Source organism: Meriones unguiculatus, chromosome 2 (assembly GCF_030254825.1).
Source record: "Meriones unguiculatus strain TT.TT164.6M chromosome 2, Bangor_MerUng_6.1, whole genome shotgun sequence".
Classification (NCBI taxonomy): Eukaryota; Metazoa; Chordata; class Mammalia; order Rodentia; family Muridae; genus Meriones; species Meriones unguiculatus.
Genome location: NC_083350.1, coordinates 97,041,545 through 97,064,923, shown reverse-complemented (window position 1 = coordinate 97,064,923; position 23,379 = coordinate 97,041,545). Strand labels below are relative to the sequence as shown.

The following is a 23,379-nucleotide window of genomic DNA, read 5'->3' as shown; positions in this document are numbered from 1 at the left end:
TGCTCTTTCTTGCATCTCCTTGCTTCACTTCTTAACCTCCTGTGTCACCTACCTCTTCTATTTAATGTCTAAATATTAGCATATCTTTGGTCTTGGGCTTGGGTTTCCTTTCTTTATCTCTGTCTCTCTGTGACCTTACCCAGTCCCACAGATTTATATGAAGTCTATATATGTCACTCAAGGCCTCCTCATCCCAAGCTTCAGGGAAAAGTCACTTCTTGATTTTTAGGCTGATTGAATGGACCATAGATGCTTTTCTTTGTTGATGCCAGAGACTAGAGATAATGGAAACTTCACACAAGCATCTTTGTCTGGAGCAGGGAAATAGAAATTACACAGGACTATTTCAGGTTCTCTCATAGCTCATTGTCTAGAACTTATCATATATCTTGAACCCATGTTGCTAACTAGAAGATTATCTTTTCATGTGCACCAAGGGAAAAGAGAACCAGATTCCAGGAACACTGGTACACCCCATAGTTTCAAATATACCACATATTACAGATTAATATGATATTATACATTATTTGTATAACCTATATGAACTAGAAGAGCATAGCTATATCCATTATACCAAAAAAGCTAATATGAAATGAGTTATAATTATTAGTTACATCACTCTGTAATGAAACATCATAGGAGCCCCACTTCTCAACAGTTTTCTCATAGATTTTAGATTAAGAAAAAACAAAACTTGGAAACATCTATAAAGGGAAGTAGATAGACTCAAGAATAGTGAAAAGATAAAATCATACGGAAAACCGAACCAAAAAATCTTGGCCTAGAGGTCTTTTCTGAGACTGATACTCCAACCAAGGACCATTCATTGAGATAACCTGGATCCCCTGCTCAGATGTAGCCCATGGCAGCTCAGTCTCCAAATAGGTTCCATAATAAGGGAAGCAGGGACTGTCTCTGACATGAATTCAGTGGCTGACTCTTTGATCACCTCCTCCTGAGGTAGGGGGATACCAGGCCACAGAGGAAGACAATGCAGCCAATCCCAATGAGATCTGATAGGCTAGGGGCAGATGGAAGGGGAAGAGGACCTCCCCTATCAGTGGACTGGGGAAGGGGCATGGGAGGAGAAGAGGGAGGGATGTCGGGATTGGGAGGGGACAAGGGAGGAGGCTACAGCTGGGATACAAAGTGAATAAATTGTAATAAATAAATTATGTTAAAAAACAAAACTTGGTAACATCTATAAAGAGAAGTAGATAGACTCAAGAGTAGTGAAAAGTTAAAATCAATAAGACTCAGTGATTAACTGGCTTTGTCATGAATTAAGAATGGGTAAGGCATAATTGCTGAACTTGAACCACAAAGTGGTTAAGTGTGGCATCAGGGAGAAGAATGTTTTCTTCAGAGACGTGGCTATAGTTAAGCGTTTTGAGCTTGACAACAAGCAAGGGCAGACATTCTGTTAGCCTTGGCCAAGATGACCTGGAACGTGGATAGGTAATCAGGTCCAAAGACAAGAGTCTTGGAGATATCAGGTGACACTGAATGCTGCTGGGAAGAAGTGAGCTCATCCAGAGAGGATGGAGAAAATGAGACTATGAGACTACAGCCTAAATGGAGCCCCAGGGGTATCCACATTTAACAGTCTGTTAAAGGCTATTTACTATGGCAGATGCTAATGTCATGTTCAGGGAATGAATATTTTGACAGTGTAAGACCATACAGTACCACCAAAGCTTCTTTCCCACAAGGCACAGTATCTCCTCTCCCTCTCTCTGTGTGTATTTATGAATGTGTTTATGCATGTGAAGATACAGTAGAATTTATATTAGCCAATTCCATCAATATCAGCCAAAAAGCTTCTTCAAACTACACTCACACACTCTGATGTGTCTCTAAGAGAATCAAGACTATCCGGTACCAAAAAAAAAAAAAAGTCTCTTTAGAGACACGTGCCCTCATTTTACAGAGAAAACTGAAAAGCTCAAGTCATTTGCCCAGTGGCACACAGCTTGTTAGGTGGCAGCCCCCTGAGAGGAGCTGATTGTTTAGTGATTTCCCTCAGATCTTTAGCCTCCAGGAATGTATACCCTGCCATCAGCTTCGCAGAGTAGCTTACAGGCATCAGTTAGTAGCATCAGAAGGCCAACCAAGCATTTAGTAAGCGTGAGAAGGAAGCAGGGACTACTGTCTTGTTGGACTTATTTTTATCCAATCACAGCAGCCTTAGAAGAGCCCTTGCAAGGTGTACACTCAAGCTAATTAATGTACCACAAGATATTGAGAGCAATCACTATGTACCATACTCTAGATTTAAAGCCATAGCCAGTCACTCTATAAAATGGTAATGGGAACCAAGAGATAATTAAGGACACTTGTGTAAGCCCTAACTTTCCTCTTTTGGAGAAGCAACTTGGAAGCCCAGTGAGTTGGTGAGAATCTGGGCTGCATGCTTTCTTTGGTGTGTTTATTCTCTTGTGTCCCTCAAATAAACTCAGCAGGGGTGATAATCATACCAGCCTCATAACGTTAGTGTGAAGATAGAATGATTTAACATATTTAAATGCCCTAAAATCTGTCCAGCATGTAGTGACATTTGCAGCTTCTCCTCTACTGTCCCATTCAATTCACTATGATTTTCTCCATCCAAGACGCTTATCTGGGTCTCAGTTAGAAATGATCACCTCTCCCTGATGGAGGAGTAGCCTTATCAGGCCACAGAGGAAAACAATGCAGCCAGTCCTGTTGAGACTTGACAGGCTAGGGTCAGAGGGAAGAGGAGTTTTGGAGGGGCATGGGAACAGATGAGGGAGGGAGAGTGGGATTGGGAGGGGGTGAGGGAAGGGGCTACAGCTAGGATACAAAGTGAGTACACTGTCATTTATAAGAATATAAATAATTTTTAAATGAAAAAAAATTTCACATTTTTTGCTCCAGCATCTTATGGTTTTGCTTTGTTCTCATAAGAGTGTTGTCACCTGAGGGGATACAGAGCAGACTCACATGGCCATGACAGTTTGACCCTTCATGCTAAATAAACTGAAACACCAAGCATGTTTATGCTCTCTGGCCTTTACCGTTTGCCTTTTTCTCTATCGTTCCTGGCAATGTTTTCTCCCTGTATAGTAAAGCAGCCTTCTTCAGCACTTTTTTTTTTAGCTCTCTGTTTAAAAATCACTCTATCCAAAGGCCTTTCCACACAATTCTAAAATGGTACTTCCATCTCATCATTAGGCTCTGTGACCTTCCCCTTCCCCTCAGAGTACACCCACCACTGGAAATTCTGTATATGTATGTCGGTCTCTTACTTCCTAACTGAAATTTATGTGCACTGTGTCATATCTGAATCACTAGCACAAAGTGGCTACTGACTGGTTGGTTTGTTTACTTGTTTGTATATTGAATGAATAGATGTCAACGTTGAATCTATAGGAGGCCTTAAGCACGCTGAAGGGACAGGTGACAGGAATGGTGGGCTTAGCTCTCAGGTCTTTTTCTGTTTAAGTCAAAAAATTCCAGATTTTTGTCAGACATTGGTTCCTTTTTGCCACCTTCCCAGGTTGTTACTACTTTGGTCCCTCACAGAGGTAACCATGCTAACAAATTATTACATATTCTGCCAGAAACTCACCTGTTTTCATGCCATTAAATATAATGAAGCCAAATATGCATTTCTATTATTTCCTCTTTAGCTGTTGAGCAAAACAGAGACAGAGAAGTTCAATGGTTTGAAGATCACAGAGCTGGTAGGGGACAGTATGGATCACAGAGCTCTCAGGGGGTAGTGTGGATCACAGAGTGGGTAGGGGATAGTGTGGATCATAGAGGGGGCAGGGGATAATGTGGCTCACAGAGGGGGCAGGAGGTAGTATGGATCACAGAGCTGGTAGGGGGTAGTGTGGATCACAGAGCTGGTAGGGGGTAGTGTGGATCACAGAGCTCTCAGGGGGTAGTGTGGATCACAGAGCTGGTAGGGGGTAGTGTGGATCACAGAGCTGGTAGTGGTAGTGTGGATCACAGAGCTGGTAGGGGGTAGTGTTGATATCTGCTGTCCAACCTCTGATCTACATTGCCCTGTAACTTCTCTAGTGCAGCCTCACACACACAGTTCTGTATCTAAGCTCTCTTGTGCAATAACCTAGAAAGCATGACATCTCATCTTCTCCTGCTGCACTTGCTTTGTGCCTCTGGTCCAGCCTTCTCCTGGAAGCTCCAGATTCATGTAACAAATATTCCGTGGGCTATGTTCTCATGGGCATCAGGAGACTGACATTTCCAGAATGTCTGAGTCCACAGTCTACCTGTGTTCTGCCACTCCCTACTTCTGTACATCTATTTTCAAACCCGATCACCCTAACAAAAAGTGAGCGAGTGAGTCTGCATGCGTGCGCGCGCACACACACACACTTTTGAGAGAGAGAGAGATCATGTTTGTTAGATCATGGTAAATGGCTTCATTTATTTACTTTCTCCTTATATTGTTGCATTTAACTTTTATTTATGAAAGTCTTACATTCCAAGGTAAGGACTGTGATTTGCATACTTTTTTATTCCTAGAATCTAGTATTTAGAAGATATTAAATACATTCCTGTTGAATGAAAGAAAGAAATGAGTAATGTGTCTATTTTTGTTACAGGTAGCTCCTATGCTACTTGGTAATTTCCAGTTGTTTGTCTAAGCATATGTTTCCAGTTGTCACTAAACCATCATTTTTTGCCACCAAACTTCTACTCTAAGGAATGTTTATTGCAGCATTTTAATGATGTGACTCATTTTCACTTCTGTTCACTCTGACACTTACATGTTTGGATTTATGTGACAAGGGACACTTAATAACAAGAAAAGACCTATTTGAAATGGCAGTGTGATCATTCAGCAGTCGAGGAAACATGATGCATGAGTTGTGTAATTACCAGTCATTTGTTTCGCATTTATTATTTAGAGATGGAGCTCAGAAAGTATTCTGTATAGGTCAGCTGCATTAGTTACTGCTTGGATAGTTAAACACAAATCATAAACCCCATGGCACCAAATTTTCCTCATGATCATGTAAAAGGAATGATACATTTAGACACAAACGAAAACACACAGAACCCATGAACAGGTGATGAATACCTATTCATCCTCATTCTTGGGAACTGGTCAACATTTTTCTCAAGATAATAAAAGTATATGTAACCGTCTCAATCCAATTTTGATTCATTGGTAGATTATAGTTCCTTTACACAGCACTCAGGAGGCAGAGGCAGGTTGATCTCTGAGTTCAAGACCAGCCTGGTCTACAGAGTGAGTTCCAAGACAGCCAAGGTTGCAAAGAAAAACCCTGTCTATTGTGGGTGTCCTTTGCTTCTGTTGCTTTGATTTCTAATGAAGGCTGTTCTTCTAAGATTATCCTTTGTAAGCAACAGAAGCAAAGGACAAGTCAGAGAAGGTACACCTTAAGAAACAATTGGATAAAGTTACCTACGGCTGTGGGCATGTGATCAGCTGCATCTGAAACAGACATTCTGTGTGTTCATGAGTCAGCTAATCTGCCTCTCTCATGAGCGTGGGAGGTGGGGATAAAATGAGGTAACATGTAAAAGCACTTTGACAGCATAAAGCACTTAAAGCACTATGAATAAAAGTTATGTTAGTCAGGCAGTGGTGGCACATGCCTTTAATCCCAGCAGTCAGGGGGCAAGGCAGTTGGATCTCTGAATTTAAGACCAGCCTGGTCTACAGAGTGAGTTCCAAGACAGCCAGGGCTACACAGAGAAATACTGTCTCGAAAGCCTCTCCCCAAAAAGTTGTTTTAATATCAAGGAAAGTAAACAAAAATAAGCTATGGTTACTTGCAAAACATCATGGACATACCTTATTGGAATTTTGGTAAACAAAGCAAATGTTCAAGTAAAGAACTTTCACTCCCCAAAATGTGGCATTAATAATGATCTTTAGGTGGTATATTTTAATGCATTTCTTGAATGTTTTCATGCATTTATGTAAGTTCTACTGTGATTGTTTTTTTTCCACTGCTTAGTTTATTCTCTGCAAAACTAGCCCTCAGCAAAGCCACAGAGAAACTACCTCTAAAAATATATTGTTCCCTAAACAAAGGTTTGTCAGATTGTGTGAGTTCATCAGGTTATGCAAATCAATCACATTCCCCATGCACTCCTGTGTTTCATCATTTTAGTCTTTTATAGGAAGATAGAAAAATCCTCTTACAGGAAACCCAGCTTTGTGCTAGTGTGGCACAATCCCTGAGAGAAACTTACACGGGAGGAAAGGTTAATTTTAGCTCACCATATCCATGCTACATTGGCTCTTTTGCTTTTGGGTCTCCTACAAAGACATGGTAGCTCAAAGATGTTGACCACAGAGTGACCAGGAAGAGAACACAAAGCAGGAAGGGGCAGGTCTCTAAGGTGAAGTTCACCCCCTCTCCGATGACATAACTTCTTTTCTTTTCTGGTTTGGGACAGGGTTTCTCTGTGTAGCCTTGGCCGTCCTGGACTCACTTTATAGACCATGCTGGCCTCAAATTCAGAGATCGACCTGCCTCCACCTCCTGAGTGCTGGGATTACGGTGTGTACCACCACCCTGAGCTGACATAACTTCTTTCTCTTGGAGTCTACCTTTTAAAAGTTCCAACACTTTCCAGTATTCCTGTAAACTGGTAAAAAGCCTTCAGCACAACTATATACTCAACTATATACTCAAAGAATTCCACTATCACAATTAAAATCTCCAGGTGATAGAGGCATGTTGATGTTACCTCTAAGTCTAGACCCTGGGAAACTGAGGCAGGGAGATCTCAAATTCAAGGCTAGCCTAGGCTACATAGGAAGTTTCGGATCAGCTATCTAACAACACCCCCCAACACACACAGACAAAATGCACAACACAGACACACATTCAAGTAAGGATAGAACAGAATCATCCCAGACTCTGAAATTTATCTTTAATATAAACAAAATAAGAATGTTTTAAGAAATATAATCATTCAGATATGATCTTTCATGTGTGTTATAACTTTGGAAATATACTGTGTATTGGAAAGCAAAAACTGATCTTTCCAAAAGCTTAGAACATAGACATGCTCCTGAGAAGCATAAGTATGATGCAATCATGCACAAAACAGGACTGGAGGGGCAGGGGAGGAAAAGAGGAGGGAGGAAAGGAGAGACAGAGACAGAAAGAGAGAGAAAGAGGGAGGAAGGGAGGGTGTGAGCATGCACACGTACTTCTGTCTGTCCTTTAGAGACACCATGATCCATGAGCTCCTTCACTTTCCTCTGACTGCTTAGTTTGCACAAAGAGAATGGAGTATGATGGATCACTGCCTCACCACACTTTGGGCAGGCTCCTTATTCATGGTGACTAGCTCTGACAGCTCCGAAAGTCACTTCCTCCATAGCGCCTGCCAGCTTCCCAGGGCTCAAAGCTCTTCTGCACTGGTCTAAACTGTTACATTTTGCATAGACTATTTGTGTCTCATAAAAACAATGGCAGATGCTCCTCTAGGCCAAGCTTTGCTGCAGACACAGACTCAGAAATGCCCCTTGTTTTCAGAAGGTCCAGACATGGGGCCCAACTTATCCCAAGTTAGAAAATAAAACCTCTCGTTAGTCTGAACTTCCAGAAAGTTGAATTTTTTAGATGTCCCCTCCCCACATCTGTGGAAATGGACACTGGCCCTTCTCTCCTGGGGGTTTCAGCATTTCATTTAAGCTACTGAGAATGAACATTGTCATTCCCATGGCACACAACCATCTGTAATTCCCATGCCAGGAAATCAAATGCCCCATCCTGGGCTCACTCATACACATCACAAAATAATAAAATATTTAATTCTCTTGAGTAAAGATTTGCCCAGAGAGAACATACGGTTGAGCTTCTCTTTTTATCAACTCACAAAAAACTAATGTTGACATTCTTTTCAAAACTTTCCCTTACTTTTGAGAATTTCCTGTACATATGAAGCATGATATCAACATGCCCTTTTCCCTTCTGATCTCCCCATATCCTCCCGACATGTCCCTCACACTTCATGTCTTTATTTTTTATAACCCGCTAAGTCTGGTTGGTGCTGCCTATATGCGCATCGGTGTAGCGCTGTCCGCTGGAGCGTGGCCATCCCTCCAGTGGCCTCAGAAAACAATGCTTCTCCCGCATGCCTGCATTTATTCTTACTGTATTCCTGGTGATGGGTACTCTGACTGGGATGGGGTGGAGTCTTAAAATAGTTTCCATTTGTGTTCTCCTGGTGGTGAAGAAGGCTGAGCACTTCTGAAAGTGTTTCCTAGCCATCTGCATTTCTTTTTTTAAAGATTTTTCCATTCAGTTACAGCAGCCATTTTTAATTGTGTTGCTTATTTTCTTAATGTTTAGCTTTAGGGATTCTTTGTGTAGTCTAGACACTAATTCTCTGTCATTGATAGCTGAAAATAATTGCTATTTTGTGGACTTCCTATTAATTCACTTCTTGGTTTCCTTTGCTGTGCTGAAGCTCTTTAGTTTCATGAGATCCCATTTGTTGGACATTGGTCTTATTTCCTGGACTACTGGAGTCTTTTCCAGTCCTCACCTATACCTGTAAGTTCCTCCTTGGTGTCTCCCAACTAGTTTTGGTTTGAAGTCTATGCTTTCAGATATTAGGATAGATATGCCTGCTTGCTCCTAAGTTCCGTTTGCTTGGAGGACCTTTCCCACCCCTTACCCTAAGGTTAAATGGTGAGGTTGTGTCTCTTAGAGGCAGGAAAAGAGTTGGATCCTGTCTTCTGAGCCAGTATGCTAGTCTGTGTCTTTTTATGTGGGGAAAAGAGACCACTGATATTCAGTTATTACTGAAAGATGTATGTTAACTCTTGATATTTTGTTAACTTTGGATTGTTTTCTTATATCTCTTTTGTTTAACTGTCCTGGCATTTATTTATTCCTTATTAGCTCTTTGATGTGTTTATCTCTTCCTTCAGACTGAAGTATTCTAGTATCTGGTGTAGAGTTGCCTTAGTGATCGTAAATTTCTTTAATATGTTTTTATCTCTCCTTCAATTTTAATAGATGGGTTTGCTGTGTATAATATCTGAGTTGACAGCTGTGATCATTTAGGACATGAAGTATGTCCTTCCAAGACTTTCTGCCTTTAAAAGTTTCTGTTTATTAATCAGATGTTATTTTGTGAGGCCTTAAAGGCTTGACTTTTCCCTTTTGCAGCTTACAATATCTATTCTTTGTCCTATGTTTTTAGTGCTTTAATTACAGTATGTCATGAGGAGATTCTTTTCTGATTCTGTGGGCAGAACTTAGGTTCATCTAGGTGGGGATCTATTTCTCTGCATATGGTAGTTTCTTCCTTGACTTTACTGAGAGTCTGTTAGATGTTTTGATATGATATTCTACTCCTTTGCCTATGCCCATAATACAAGTTCTATCTTCTCATGGTTCTCCAACTCTCTCCAGACTTTTGCCCATAGATTCTTATAAATTTATCACTGGCTCAATGACTCTACCTTGTCTTCCAGCCTCGATACTTTTTCTGTATTTCACATGGCCCATTCTATTTGTGAGGCTTTCTTTCCACTGAGGGTTTTATTTGGCTTATTGTTGTTTTGTTGTTGTTTTCATTTCCACCATCATTACAGTTGGGCTTTTCATCAGTAATTCTCTTGATTGATTTCTGCTCTCCTATCTTGTGCTGACTCTCTTCTTTCATCCCTGTCTTAGATTTTTGTCTTCTTTGGGTTTTTTGAATGTAGTTATTATCATTCTTTGAACTCTTGCTGGAAGTTCTTCCAGGTCATTCTCATTAGGATATGTTATTATAGGTTTGACATTTGGAAGGAGAAGATGTGTCATCTTGGATTTTCAAACTGTTCATGGATTTGCCCTGGGATTTGCACATTTTGAGTTAACTGGTTGATTGGGAGTGTGGGCCTGGGGCTGGTGGTCTGGGCACTGCTTACCTGTTAGCACCAGGAGTTATTTAGGAGAAGTGTGGAGGGGCAGGAAAGGAGTTCAGGATCCAACACCTTCTTATTTAAAGCACCAGGAGTTGGCAGATGAAGGAAGTTTGGGCACAGTGGTAAGGGTCTAGGTGGAGTATAGAGGCTTAACTGTCAGCAGAGACAGTTAGGTGGGCCTGATGAAGCTAACGTTCTTGAATTATCTAAAAATTATAAGTGGCATACAGCGTGCACAGGAAGGATCTGGGTTGAACAAATGGCCACCTTACACTATAGACTTTTTGGCTCATGGTATTTCTTCTACTTCTTTCTTCTACTTACCTCTCCCTATGGAAGGCAACATCCAACGGAAGATTTTTGCAGCTGGTTGTTCACATCCTTCTTTCCACAGGCAAAGACCAAAATCTGTTGGGTGTGTATCAGGGTGTAAAATTCTAGATGACTTCCCAGTCTAAGTAGTTTGTTGATTTAAAAGCCCTGAAAGACACAGGGCTTTGGGAAAAGGTGGCCCCACACCAGCCCAGCTTCAAATCCCGTGTCTCATTGTGCCTCCTTCTCCATACTCCCTTACCAACTTCTATTTTCATTTGTCAGCTGGGAGTATTTCTCCTTTTCTTTACTCTTTTGGGGAGAAGGTATGAGTGTGTGTTATATGTGCATGTTTGTATAACTGTTTGCATGTGTGTGGACTCACATATGTAGGGCCATGTGGAGGGACTAAAGGTTGCCATCAGGTTTTTTTCTTTGATAGCTTTCCACGTTGTTTTCTTAGGCAGGGTCTTTTGTTGAGCCTAGACCTCACACATTCATCACCGCCTCCACAGTGCTAGGATTATAGCTGGGTCATACCAATCTGGCTTTTATGTGGGTTCTGGGGACATGAACTCCAGTCCTCATGCTTATATGACAAGAGTTTTATCTACTGAGCCACCTCTTGACTCTCCTCTTCTTTAAATAAATCTCTTCCTTATAACTTATTTTCCACTAAGAAGCCACAGTGATCTTTGAACTCCAAAACCAACATGGCTTTCTTATGTTCTAACAACGAGATCCAACAGCTTAAGGAAGGGCTGCATATTCTCTCTGCTCTATTTTCAAGCCTCTAATGCTACTCCTCCATACTTCACATGTCTGGGCACGAGCCTTTCCTTTGAACAAACCAAGCTCATGGCCTTGGCACACAATTTGCACTGTCTTCTCGGCTGGTTCCTGAGCCTCCTTCAGGTCTCAGCTCAGTCACCTCTACAAAGAGGCCTTTTCTTGACCTCTTATCTAGAGTAGCATGTGCCTTCACCCCACAACGCTTTCTCACCATATTTTTATCTTCAGAATATTTACCACTACCTGAATTTAAACCAGTTTTGGCATATGTTCCTTTTAAATATTTATGAAGAGTGTAAATATCACTCTTTACTTTTTTATTCACTGCTGGGTCTCCAGTGCTTAACACAGGGGAGTATTTGTTGAATGAATATAGGCACACTTTAAGGGACTGGCTTATTGTCAAAGAATGCCCCCAAATTGTAAACTCCGGGTTCATACATTCCAAGTTCCAGCAGCATTTAAACTGTGGGAGGTTTGGATATACTTTTCAATTTAGTTTCTTTTTTCTATTTCAGTCCTCTCTAATAAATAGTGACATTATCTTTGTGAAGTTGCATGCCCCATGGGAAGTCCTTGGAAGATACGCAGAGCAAATGAATGTAAGGATGCCTTTCAGGTAGGTGTAAATGTGTTTCTCCTTCCTCCCTTTCTCTCTCTCTGTCTTTCTTTCTCTGCTGTTGCTGCTGCTGCTACTTTACTATAAATCTAATAACATTATCTCTTGTAACAAAAAAATCATAGTTCAGGCTGAAAAAGCCATTAAAGCAGAAATTTTTTCTAATGTTTAGAAAATGCAAATGCATCTTCATGCCCACAGTGACTCCTTCTTGCTATCAAGTAGCATTTCCAAGTGGCATTTGCATTTTGAAAGTGCCATTTCTAGAATTTCTGTGTAGTGCTGCTTTGAACAGCAAGACACTATGTACTGTGGTCTTTACTGACCAGGAAAAAAAAATTTTTTTAAATCTGTTTTCAAAGAAATAAGTTCAAGAAATTCCATAAAATGTGATCTCTTAAAATAAACTATACTTTAAAATAAAGAAGTCATAATTCTATACAAGCACAGATAATAGGGATGAAAAAAGATACTTTGTATGGGTTGCTAGGTTGTTTACAAGGATGAGGATAAATTTGCCTTTGTCTCACAGTGACTATTCTTATTTCATTATAGTTGAGGAAATGTGGTCTTCATTTGTCGGATAAAAACAAAATGAGATAGTAACCCTGATATTACAAATTCAAAGTATATGTGCGTGGGGAAAGTGGAGTGCAGGGGGAGGGGAATCAGCAGTTGAATTTGCTAAAAGGAGAAATGATTTAGTGCCAAGGACAGTTCAAGAGTGATTTGTGTTAACTACCTTGGGTTTTCAGCTTGCCAGTGAGACCAAGAGAGATGGCAAGAATTAGGCAGGATGGTATCAACTGCACAAAATATCTCTTAGTGGGCTGTGAATGTTATGGAAGCCAGCAGTCTGCTAAGCTCAGACTGGGGAGTGGGGGTAGGGAGCAGGAAGAAGAGAGAGAGAGAGAGAGAGAGAGAGAGAGAGAGAGAGAGAGAGGTTTAGAGATCTACTGAAGGCCAATTTCCATTGATAAGCCATGTATATCTCTCAGAACATCTTTGTATATTGGTCTTTATGTCCTAATATCAAGTCAAAATATAGGCTAGGGTTTTCAGCATCTGGTTTTCTGGAGGCAAAATTCTCAAAACAGATAAGCCTAGTTCTGGTCTTATGATTTATTTCTGTACTTAAAATGTTGAAAAAGAGATCTGGGAACAAAAGAACCAGCATGCACACATGCACACACACACACACACACACACACACACACACACACACACATGCACACACATATGTGTACATACACACACATACACACAAACAAGGATATATACATATACTGACATGCAAATACACAATAAAGAAGAAAGGAAAACAATTGTGCTAAAAGCTATGAGGATAAAATAATTAAATTCCATCATTTAACAATGACATAAAACTGTCTAATATGGACTCATACCATAGCATGCTCAGGAACAAAAAGGAAAAGCAAGCACTCTAAATTACATTTAGGTAGAAATTGATATCTCTTTCCCAGACTAAGACTTACAACACCTTTAGCAAGAACACACCTCCATGATGAAGAGCCTAAGGAGACAGAACCTGAATCATGTTAACACAAAGGCAAACCTCCTAGTACTTGGAAGGACTTCACATCCAAAGGGCCTGGCCTCGCATGATAGAAAATATATTGCATGTACATTTGAGGCCCACAGAGAAATGTGGCCTCAAGTAGCATGAATAGTTTTCTTATGCAGCATTAAGAGATTCTGAGGCAAGCAGTAAGCTGAAAATGATTTTGAATAATAATCTGCTTTCAGTTGCAGAAATTCCTACAGGAAAACAATTTGAGGAGAAAATGCTTTATGTGTGACAGTAATTGGCCTCATTAATATTGATATGGTTTTACCTGAGCCTAGCATCCCCTGTTACAACCTGAAGCTTGCAAACCTTCAGGACCCTCCCTTGTCCTCGCTTTCACACATGGCTCTAGCCTGAGGTGCATGTGTTTCCAAAGAAGGAATTTTCCCACTTTTTTTGGAACATGTTCCAATTCAGCTGAACTCAAATGTTCCAAAGAATCTTTCTTGATTTGTCACTTTCAGTAGATGGTACTTCTAAATCCCAGGTTTAGTTTTACTCTACAATTATTAAAATGAAATGGAAATTAGGCTTTTTGTGGGAAATTTCTAATAAACCTGTTTCTTGAGTACCTAAGCGTCCATAAACTTGTGGTTTAAAAATAATAGATGGTTTTCTTGAAATTGTAGGTTTAAAGAAAGTTGGGCCTAGAGCACAGTGCCTCCCACATACCCCCCTTTACAGTCCTACCAACATCTCATACTAGTGTGTGGATGTGTATTGCTGTTGATGGACCAATATCAGCTAAAGTCTAAAGTTTATGTCTCACTCATATACAGGTTTATAAACATATCCCATCATGTAGAATTATATAAAAATCATATAATATATCGTATATATTCATACAGAACATATTGTCCTAAAAACCCCATGTTTTATACCTGCCCTTTCCTTCTGCCTGCCCCAAACCTCTGGCTTTGTATTCTCTGCAATTACTGGCTTAAATGCTGCAGATTTTTTAAATATATAATTATATAAAATCCCCTTTTTGCAAAAGTGACGTAAACTAGTGACCAAATACATGAACTGTCTCAATTTCATGACTAATCCCTTAGTAGACACCTGAACTTTGGAAAAGAGACTGGGTTTAATCAAGTGTCCAATACACATGCTCTCAAATTACACCCAGAATTCTCATCCAAACATTTTTTAAGTTAACTAAAGTGCGGTAACATAGCAGACCATTATTGTGTCCCATTATTCCTTTCTTTTTCCCCTAAAGTCTAGTATTTTTACTTGTTTAGTTTAAATATAAACACTCAGGTGATTCTAGCCATGAGATATTTATAGTTGACTACTGCTGCAATCTTTTCTTATATTAGATGTGAAATATATGGTTATTGCATATTTCTGTTGAAACCATGATAAAGGTGTTCTGTAAACCCAAATTGCTATATAAATATTACCTTAATATCATAGCACGTCTGTTAAATTATGTATGTTGCCCCTAGTCCATCTCTGAGTTTCCATGGATGAAAGTGGACCTCCACTGAATCTGTGCAAAATACTAATCTCCCTGACTCATCACTCGGCCTGCACCTGTGCTGTAGGCCAGATGCTCCCTGCAAACCTAGAGCAGTGAGAGGAAGAGAAGGTGACGGGAACCATTCCGTAGGGTTTATGACTCAAAGTGCATGCCCTGTGTCCGTACTATATTTCTCACTGTTAATCTCTCTTTAGTTTTTTCTTCTTCACCTCTTACAGGCTTCTATCTTCAATCTCCTTTCCTTCCTTGCTAGTTCAAACTGTAACTGACGATGGGTTTTCTTCTCGACTGGCTTCATTTTTGCTGTTCTTCCAGGAGAAAAATCTATTACCTGCCCCGTCGATACAAGTTCATGAGCAGGTTAGTAGCACTCTCCGTACTGACAGTGTTGTTTGCTGACTCCTGTACCCTAATAATGACAAGGAGCAACAAGCCCAGGAAGACATCACATGAGAGAATGACTACCAGGCACATTCCAAAAAGAGCCTTTTCACATTAGCCTGGAAAAGAAACTGTTTTTCTCGGAGTCCTCCCCTGCAGCTGCATACCTGGGAGCAATGCACGTTGCCTGCAGTTGGGCTGAGGTTGTTATTTGCACAGCCTGACCTGTAAAAGCAATTGCCCCAAATCCCAGCCAATCAGAGAAATTTCAGTCTCAAAGTGACTGTTTTCCACATGAATATCTCCCTGTACTATATGTAATCTGAGCGTTTGAAGTGAAAATGGTCACCCTGTCAAAAAGCTGGTAGCTACTCCTCCATCAAGGGAGAGCCCTTGGTATGGTGAGATTTGGTTACTACCATATTCATATTCACATTGCACTGTCTAGAGAGCTCCCGTGGCACTCTACATAGAAAAAGGAACCCACTGGGTGAACATTATCTTTACTGTAGTTTGTATCCTTCCAAAGCTTGTTTTCCTTGTTGTTCTGTTAGAAGCCAAGGGAAAATGGAAGATGTTAGTCGTGTTCTCTATTTGGCTTCAGTTTGTGATCAGTTGGTGACTCTAACTTCAAATTTTTAATCAATCTTATAGGTCTATTCCCCTGAGCCTAACTGATGGCTTAAATGGGGAACCTTTGGGTTTCTCTGAAAATCATTTCAGTAATTCAACTCAGTGAAATTCAATATTTAGATCCAGTGTTTATAGTTTATATAAAATATAAAGAATATATATAATATGAAACATAAATCCTTTATATTCTATTTATATTCTGTGTGGAATGGTAAGTAACGTGCTTTGGTGGATCCTCAAGTCTGCATGCATCAGCAGAGTCTAGCAAGAGAAGCATCAGCTTCGCAGAAACTAACATGTTGTGGCTTCTCAAAATTTTCTCTGAATTAAGTCTTCTGTTAGGCAATGGCTGTGGCATTTTCACTCACCAGGATTTGGATTACTGCTTTACCATGCAATGTTTTTCTGTAGAAGTCTCATATAATACTTCAGCCCATGCAAAGAGTTCTCAAATTATAGCCAGCAACAAAATTACCTGGAGAATTTTAAAGCACAGGTGTTTAGGCCCCACCCCACATTTCTGTTTCCGCATCTATAGAATGAACACACTTCCTTTATGCCACATGGGGTTCCTGAGGGGTCCCTGTGTTCATAAGTAGTATCTGTTAGTGATTGCTGTCGGGGATATCTGTAAAAATAATCTCAGGTATGTGCATACCTCCTATCCTTCCCTGTCTTCTGAGCTTTAAAAAAATTCTTTTATTAATTACAGTTTATTCACTTTGTATCCCCCCCTGTAGCTCCCTTCCTCCTCCCCTCCCAATCCTACCTTCCTTCCCCCTTCTCCACCCATGTCCCTCCCCAAGTCCACTGATAGGGGAGGTATCTCACTCTGTTCTTGTTTCCTCTAACAAATACTCTACGTCTATTAAGTCCTGATTTTATTTGCCAGGTAATGATTTATACTCCATATGGTCTCCATATGTGTGCTATGTTTGCATGGCACTCATGTGTGACTTGTACCTCAGGGTCATACTGGGCGCTGCAATTCTCGAATTCTGCATGTGATTTTCCGGGGTAACATCTAGAATCCAGTTGATGCTCCTCACTCCCACTGCCATTCCTTAGCTTGGCTTTAATTATCTCTTCCCTATTTTAGATTATCTTATATCGCCGCCTCTGTTCTGACTCCTTTCGAATTGTTCTAATGGCCAAAATGAAATCAAAAGGTTTGGCTTAAACACAGACCTGTATAAACTTTCTTCATTAGCAACTGGCCTCTTTCTTTTATCCATATTTATATATTATGCCAGCTTGGATTTACATATTATTGCAGAGTAGTTCTTCTGGTAAATTCTTTCTTTATTCTCACCAAGATAATGCATACCTGGTCCTCAGAGCTCAGTTCCCACAACTGGACTTTTTGAGCAGGTCAAAGATACCCCTTTCTTTCCTCCCATGGATACCTTTTATCCCCATCAACTCTGCAATCTACTGCAGAGACCCCATCTTCTCACCAGGATGATATGGAAAGCTAGGATAACACAGTCTGTTTCACATTTTTAGCATCAAGTACTCAATATGTGGGGTGAATGAATTTATGAATCTCATACATGTGTAAGGGGAGGGGGAGAAAGTTGGCCACAAAGAAAAAAGTAAAGGAAAACCAACTCTGGCTAAAATGGGAGATAATGACTTTTGACTGAAATATTTTCTTAATAATGGAAGATAGGTAGGTCATAAAGACTTAAATGAAAAATAGAATTTCAAAGTTGGGTAACATATCAATGTCAGCAAGTAAGATCTTCATGAAACTTAAACCTCTGCTTTGTGGTCATCCAGTTCATATTTGAACATGCTGGAAAGAGGGGACATCCATAGTCCATTTGTCAGCAGCTCCAATGACTAGAGAATTCTTTAAAATAAGCCATAATGGTCATTCTCTCTCTTGCTCACTCACTCTCTCATTCTCTAGTGCCCCCTTTAGAGCTCTTTCTCCCTCTGTTTCCCTCTACTCATTTTTCTCCTTTTCTGTTTAGCTTTTATTTTTCAAATCACAGTCTGCCTCCCAAATAGATTAACCCATATGCCAAAAAAGCAAAGTAGGTAAAATTGTGAAACTTTAGGCAAAAGGGTTAGCATTTTACAAGTGTTTGAAAAACTGAAAATTAAGAATAATATTTCCTTACTTATGAGTAAGAAAAATCCAGCTGGAGGTAAAAGAAGAATAGAAACCCAGAAGGTATATATGTATGATGAGGAAGATAGTGATTTTCTTTTTAGTAATTCTGCATTATAACTCAGTAGATTGGGAGGGAGGCATTGGTGTCCTAGAGGCCGCTGGAACTAATGGTGAAGCCATCCAAATGAAATGTAAAGCTAGATACCAACAGGATGGCATCTAGATACCGTATTTTGAGATTACAGGCACACAGCACACACTGGCCAAAGAACATTTTTAGAAGTCATAACTCTCGAATGGATGTTATAAGGAAATGTTCAGAGGCTGTGTGTGCTCACTGCAGCCTTTATAAGCAATACAGAAGAAGGATTTAGAAGGGGCAGGATGTATAACAAGAGTCCACAGAGGAGAAGCAGAGGAGGCTTAATTTATGGCCAAACACGTTCTTCATGTGTAAAGAGGATAGTTTGAGGGAATACGAGCTTGCTTATAGAGCTGCAAGAATGGCTTGATAAACATTTTTTTTCTTAGACTGAAAAAGTTGGTGCTCAGTGCAGAAATAACAATCTTGAAAGAATTGAGACAATTGAACATACTGGAAGGTTGTGCCAGAATAAAAGGAAAAGCAACCCCAGTTATGGTGGTATGATATGGATTGGGCAAGCCTCTCTGGATATAATCTTCATTGCTGCCATGCAGCATTCTGTTTTGGATACCACTGGAGTCATGGGACTTTGTGAAGTTCAGTGTCTAGTGGCTATTTTAAAATGCAGTTAAGAAGAAAGTGTGATATCCATTTTACTCAGTGATTCATCCCAGGATGCACTAATTGAAATGATGAAGAGCGTCCACCCCCTTGTAGCTAACTCTGAAATTCAAGTTCAAAGGCACAGCTGCCATCTGTGGTATTAATAGAACCCCAGCAACAAAACACTTGACTTTTAGTAATCTGAAATTCTCCCGGCATACCATCTGTAGGTATTCAATTTATTGTTTAATTTCATCCTTATGAATTATGATTAATCCCATTAACCCATGAAAGGACTCTCCAACCCAACTTGTCTCCTTTAATTATGAACATATCAATAAGTCTAGGTTTTGAGCAAGAATAAAACATTTTTATAAATATTTTTATTTCAAAAACTCAGCAACTCTCATAAAACATCCTCATGTAGTTTAGATTTATATATTTGCAATAAATGCTCTTTTAATCCATGTACATGGCCTATTAAACACTGCTTTGATTCCAATCTCTAGGCAGGTTTACAGGTATTATAAATTATCTATCCAATAAAGGGAGAGAATTTATCATCTTTTCTTTGCCTGATTTTATTTCTAGGATAAAATGATCCTGGAAAACAATCTTCAGAAAAATATTACAAAGTAACAAATGTGATTATTGTGGGCAGTTATAGTTGAAGTCTTGTAACTCTCCCTTTCCTCCACCCCCACTATGGACCTTCTGCCTGAGTTTATTCTGTATTATACTGGACAGAGGGAGCTGGTCTCGATGCATAATGGACTGTGTTTATTACAGTCGTATCAGATGGGCATACAGGCAGAATGAGAAATGGCTTGTATTTTTCCATCCCTACTATTAAAATTTAATATGTGCAAATGTTCCAGGGCCCTTGGACTCATCTATAAGGTATTTAGGCTATGGTTCAAATAGGAGCCCTGTGACCTAAAAGAATGGCATTAGCTTCCAAAGACCTAATTCCTATCCAAGGAGATGCTATGAATGAAAAGGACTTGGCTCTAAGAAGAGGAAAAAGAAACTCAAGCCTCCTTTTGACTGTTGGAAGTCTAGAAGGACTTCACTTCCAACAGATGAGGGCTATGACCTATGTCTCCTAAGAAAAACTACCGACCAAAGCTCATCCATAGCTTTCTTCTATCATATCATCTCTCAAAATGTTCTGTTAGAAACGTGGTCTGTAATATGCTGGTCTAGGGAAAAGGTGCTATCTCTAATGAAGGCCTTTTTCACTCCTGCACTAAGGGCTCCAGGAGCATTGCAGGAAGAGGGACTGAAAGAGTGTAGGATCTGGAGGATCGGAAACTTGCTGTGAGACTCTGCCTCCAAGTTATGTCAGGAGCTGTAGCCATATTCTCACCACATGACCACACAGACACAAGCTTAACAAGGATGACACCATTGGACATACCAAATGGGATGGGGAGGCCTGTGAGGCCTCATCCCTGCATTCACAAAGAACTAGAGGCAACTGAAGAATGCTGGGAGTGAGAAAGGAGGTCTTCCCCAGGGAAGAACGCACCGATCAATTGTCCAATGCCATATAGTCAGCCCTGAAAACATACATACAAATAACATTGAACAGAATTAACAGGTTATATTGAAGAATGTATATGTCTATACACACAGGCATGCTACAACAATAGGAAAAAAAGAAGAAAAGAGGAGAGTGGTGGGGGTTGGGTTTGAAGGGAGGAAAGAGAAGAGAGAAATGAAATTACATCATAATCTCAAAACTAAAAACTTAAAATAGACATCCTGTTTCATAAATTTGGTCTGACCAAGTTCACCATTGTTGACTTCCTGAAGGCATTTTGGATTCAAAGGAAAAGAGTTTTTCTTCTCATCTTTCAGGATACACCGACAGCTGCTAAGTTGGAATCCTGCATAGAGATAATTTATGGGGGCCTTTGGCAGGTCAGCATGTAGAGAAGGGCCATTGCATGTGACATTTTTTGTAGTCACCACCACTTGTAAGGGCCCCAAGGTTTGTGTGAAGTTTTCCTAAGACCCCCCAGGGGAAGCCGTTCACTCAGAGCTGGCATCTGCTTATTTGCTTGGGTTGCTTTTCCAGTATTTTCCTAGAATCTTACCTGCCACAGAAGCCAGGAAACCCCAGACTCACCATCCAAAGACATTTCTGTAAAAATAACTCCCCTTGGAGTTCAGATATTAGCTTGTGTTCTGGCCAGCCGTGCTCAAGTGGATCCATCCTCTCTTTATTGATTTGCCTGTGCAGTCTGTAAGAGGGTGTTTGCTCAGCAAATAGGATAAACAGAACAAAGTGACAATGTATCCAAACAAAATCAATGCTAAACACTAAGCCCAGGCTTCTGTGGTGTTCCCCCCCACATCTCTGGGCAGTGGAGACTTTGGGAAGTAAGCTGCAATCCTTTTCTAAGAGATGAATGAGATGCCTCTGGGTAACCCAGTTAGGCACTTTTACATATCACAGTAAATCTCAGCTTTTCCTGCTTAGAGATGTTTGTGAGGGCTGTTGACTGTCCACCCCCTTCCCATATAGAGAATGAGTGCAACCTTTTAATTTCTATTGGGACTCTCTACTTCAAAATCCCATCATCATCATCGTCTTTATCCTATGAACCAGCACTAAGTGGAGCCCTTTGTACATCAGGGGATTGTGTAAGCGTTGGCGTTCACTGTCTTGATTCTGCTCACACCATCTTACGTGACAGGCACCATCAGCTCAGACAGGCTTAGTCACTCACACTCAGCCAGCATCTCCCTCAGCGAGCAAACTACGCAGCTACACTGTGAGTCAGCCTCTAGCTGACTCTACACTTACCCCTGCACGCGGAAGACTTCATTGCGACACAGAAGGTTCCTCAGTATGCTACTTTACAATGATCTCTCCATGATATTATTGCCCAAACCCCACCAACAAAGGAGTATTAGCAGAAAGAACCCATAATTGGTGGCCATTTTGGAGATGACGGCAAGAAAGCTCAGTGAGGATGAATGGCTTATTATAGGTCTGACAGGTACACAGACAAGCCAGAGAATTACAGCATGACCCGTGTGCTTTCCAGCCCACTGGCTTTCATTCTGTTTTTCTCCTTTGCATGGTGGAAGTCTGAAATCGGCAGTTTGGAAAGCAGAAATGTATTTGTGAGAGCAGCCCAAGGGAGCTCGCATTCCTGTGTCCTTGCACAGAGACATGGACTGTTTTCCTGCCGGGGAGGCAGGAGCACACCTCTGGAGTGGCAAGCTTACCTTGGAAGCCTGGCTAGCCACAGCCCGGCCTCTAGGGCAGGTCAGACCAGCACTGGAATTAAGCGCTGCACCCACATAACACATTACCACATGCTGTGCTGCGCAGACCAACCTAAAATTATTTACCTGATTTGTTAAGTCAGAAATCCTATGTGTGGGGTTGTCAAGTGACTGCTTTGCTCAGAGTCTTCAAAGGCCACAATGAAGGTATAGGTCAGCCTGGCCTCTTTGTGGACCACCAGGAAAGGGAATCTGCATGTGGGCTTCTTTATATTGCTGGCACGGTCCCACTGAAACCAATGTCCTTGCAGACTCTTAGTCTGTACTTCTGAAAGCGAGGCATCCTAGAAAGGCACCCATGTGGGGCACATCACTCTTTCACTCCCCCACCTCCTCCTCTGCTGTGTTTCTCCTGCATCCACCCAGAAACCGTTCCCTAATGTTTCAGCTTCTCATGTCCTTAATTTGATCCCATCGCACTCATCCAGAATGTTCTTCAACCCTGCCTCGATCTGCAAAAGCTCTTGTACCACAGAGCCCAATACACAAATTCTTGGTGTTGGCATGAGAACACCTTTGGGAACAGTTCTGCCAACCAGGAGAAATCACACAAGCTACTGTGCTTGCTGGTGTCTGTCACTGTGAAAAGCATAGATTGTGGAGTAGGTCTTCTGGAACCTGGACTGGGCCAGGCTTCACTCTGCATCTGTGAAGTCTTCCCAGTGAAAGCAGACCAGCCCCGTACTCCACACCCAGCATGTGTCTCAGTTTTATTTGAAGAGTATTCTTTTTAATATCTTCCTTTCACTATAGTGTTTTGCTTTGCTTGTTTGTCTGCTTTTGATTTATAAGGCAGGGTCTGGGGTAGCACAGGCTGGCCTTGAACTCCTAATCCTCCTGCTGTTTTCCAGATGCTTGGGTTGCAGCATTATAGTGTTTTAAAAATCCAGTTCTTTTTATTATTATTAAATTTATTTATTTATTCACTTTACATCCCAATCACAGCCCCCCTTCCTCTCTTCCTGGTCCCACCCTCGGTCCCACCCTTTTCCCCCTTTTACCTCTCCCCTTCTTCTCAGAAAAGGGGAGCTCCTACCCTGTATCAATCCACCCTGGCTCTTTTGCTTCCTGTCACTTTCCTTGCAGTCCTGTGTGCTCCTTTAGAAATCCTTGATGCTTGCTCAGTGTCTAAAAACTTCTCCAAAGCTTTTCACATACATCATCAATCATGAACTTACTAAATACCCTGGGGATCAAAACGTTGATGATTATGATGGTGACAGTGACGCCCTTTACTAATGTTACCCTGTTTCATAACTCTCAATTCAGGAAGGCTAGTGGCGTTGTGGATAGACAGCAGAAGCTGGTTTTAGACATGATGGTTACAAGGAACAACCTCACGTCCCTGCCAAGCCAATCTCCCCTCACTTCCTTCTCTCTTCGTTTTACCCTTTGCTTTTCAGTTAGTTAATTGTTTTCATTACTGCACTGTGTTCCCTTTTCACCATCCTCACATTTCATAAAAATAGTGGTGACACAGCTGGC

General features: G+C 40.8%; 1 protein-coding gene across 6 annotated transcripts in view; it reads left to right on the top strand.

The window, feature by feature from the left end:
* Nucleotides 1–23,379, top strand: part of Ano4 (anoctamin 4) — a 400,373-nt gene that overhangs the window by 257,563 nt on the left and 119,431 nt on the right. For all 6 annotated transcript variants that reach the window (XM_060377883.1, XM_060377881.1, XM_060377882.1 and 3 more), the window contains 2 exons: nucleotides 11,533–11,633; nucleotides 15,023–15,067. In XM_060377883.1, the coding sequence (XP_060233866.1) occupies nucleotides 11,533–11,633; nucleotides 15,023–15,067 (146 nt within the window). The remainder of the gene's footprint in view (nucleotides 1–11,532; nucleotides 11,634–15,022; nucleotides 15,068–23,379) is intronic.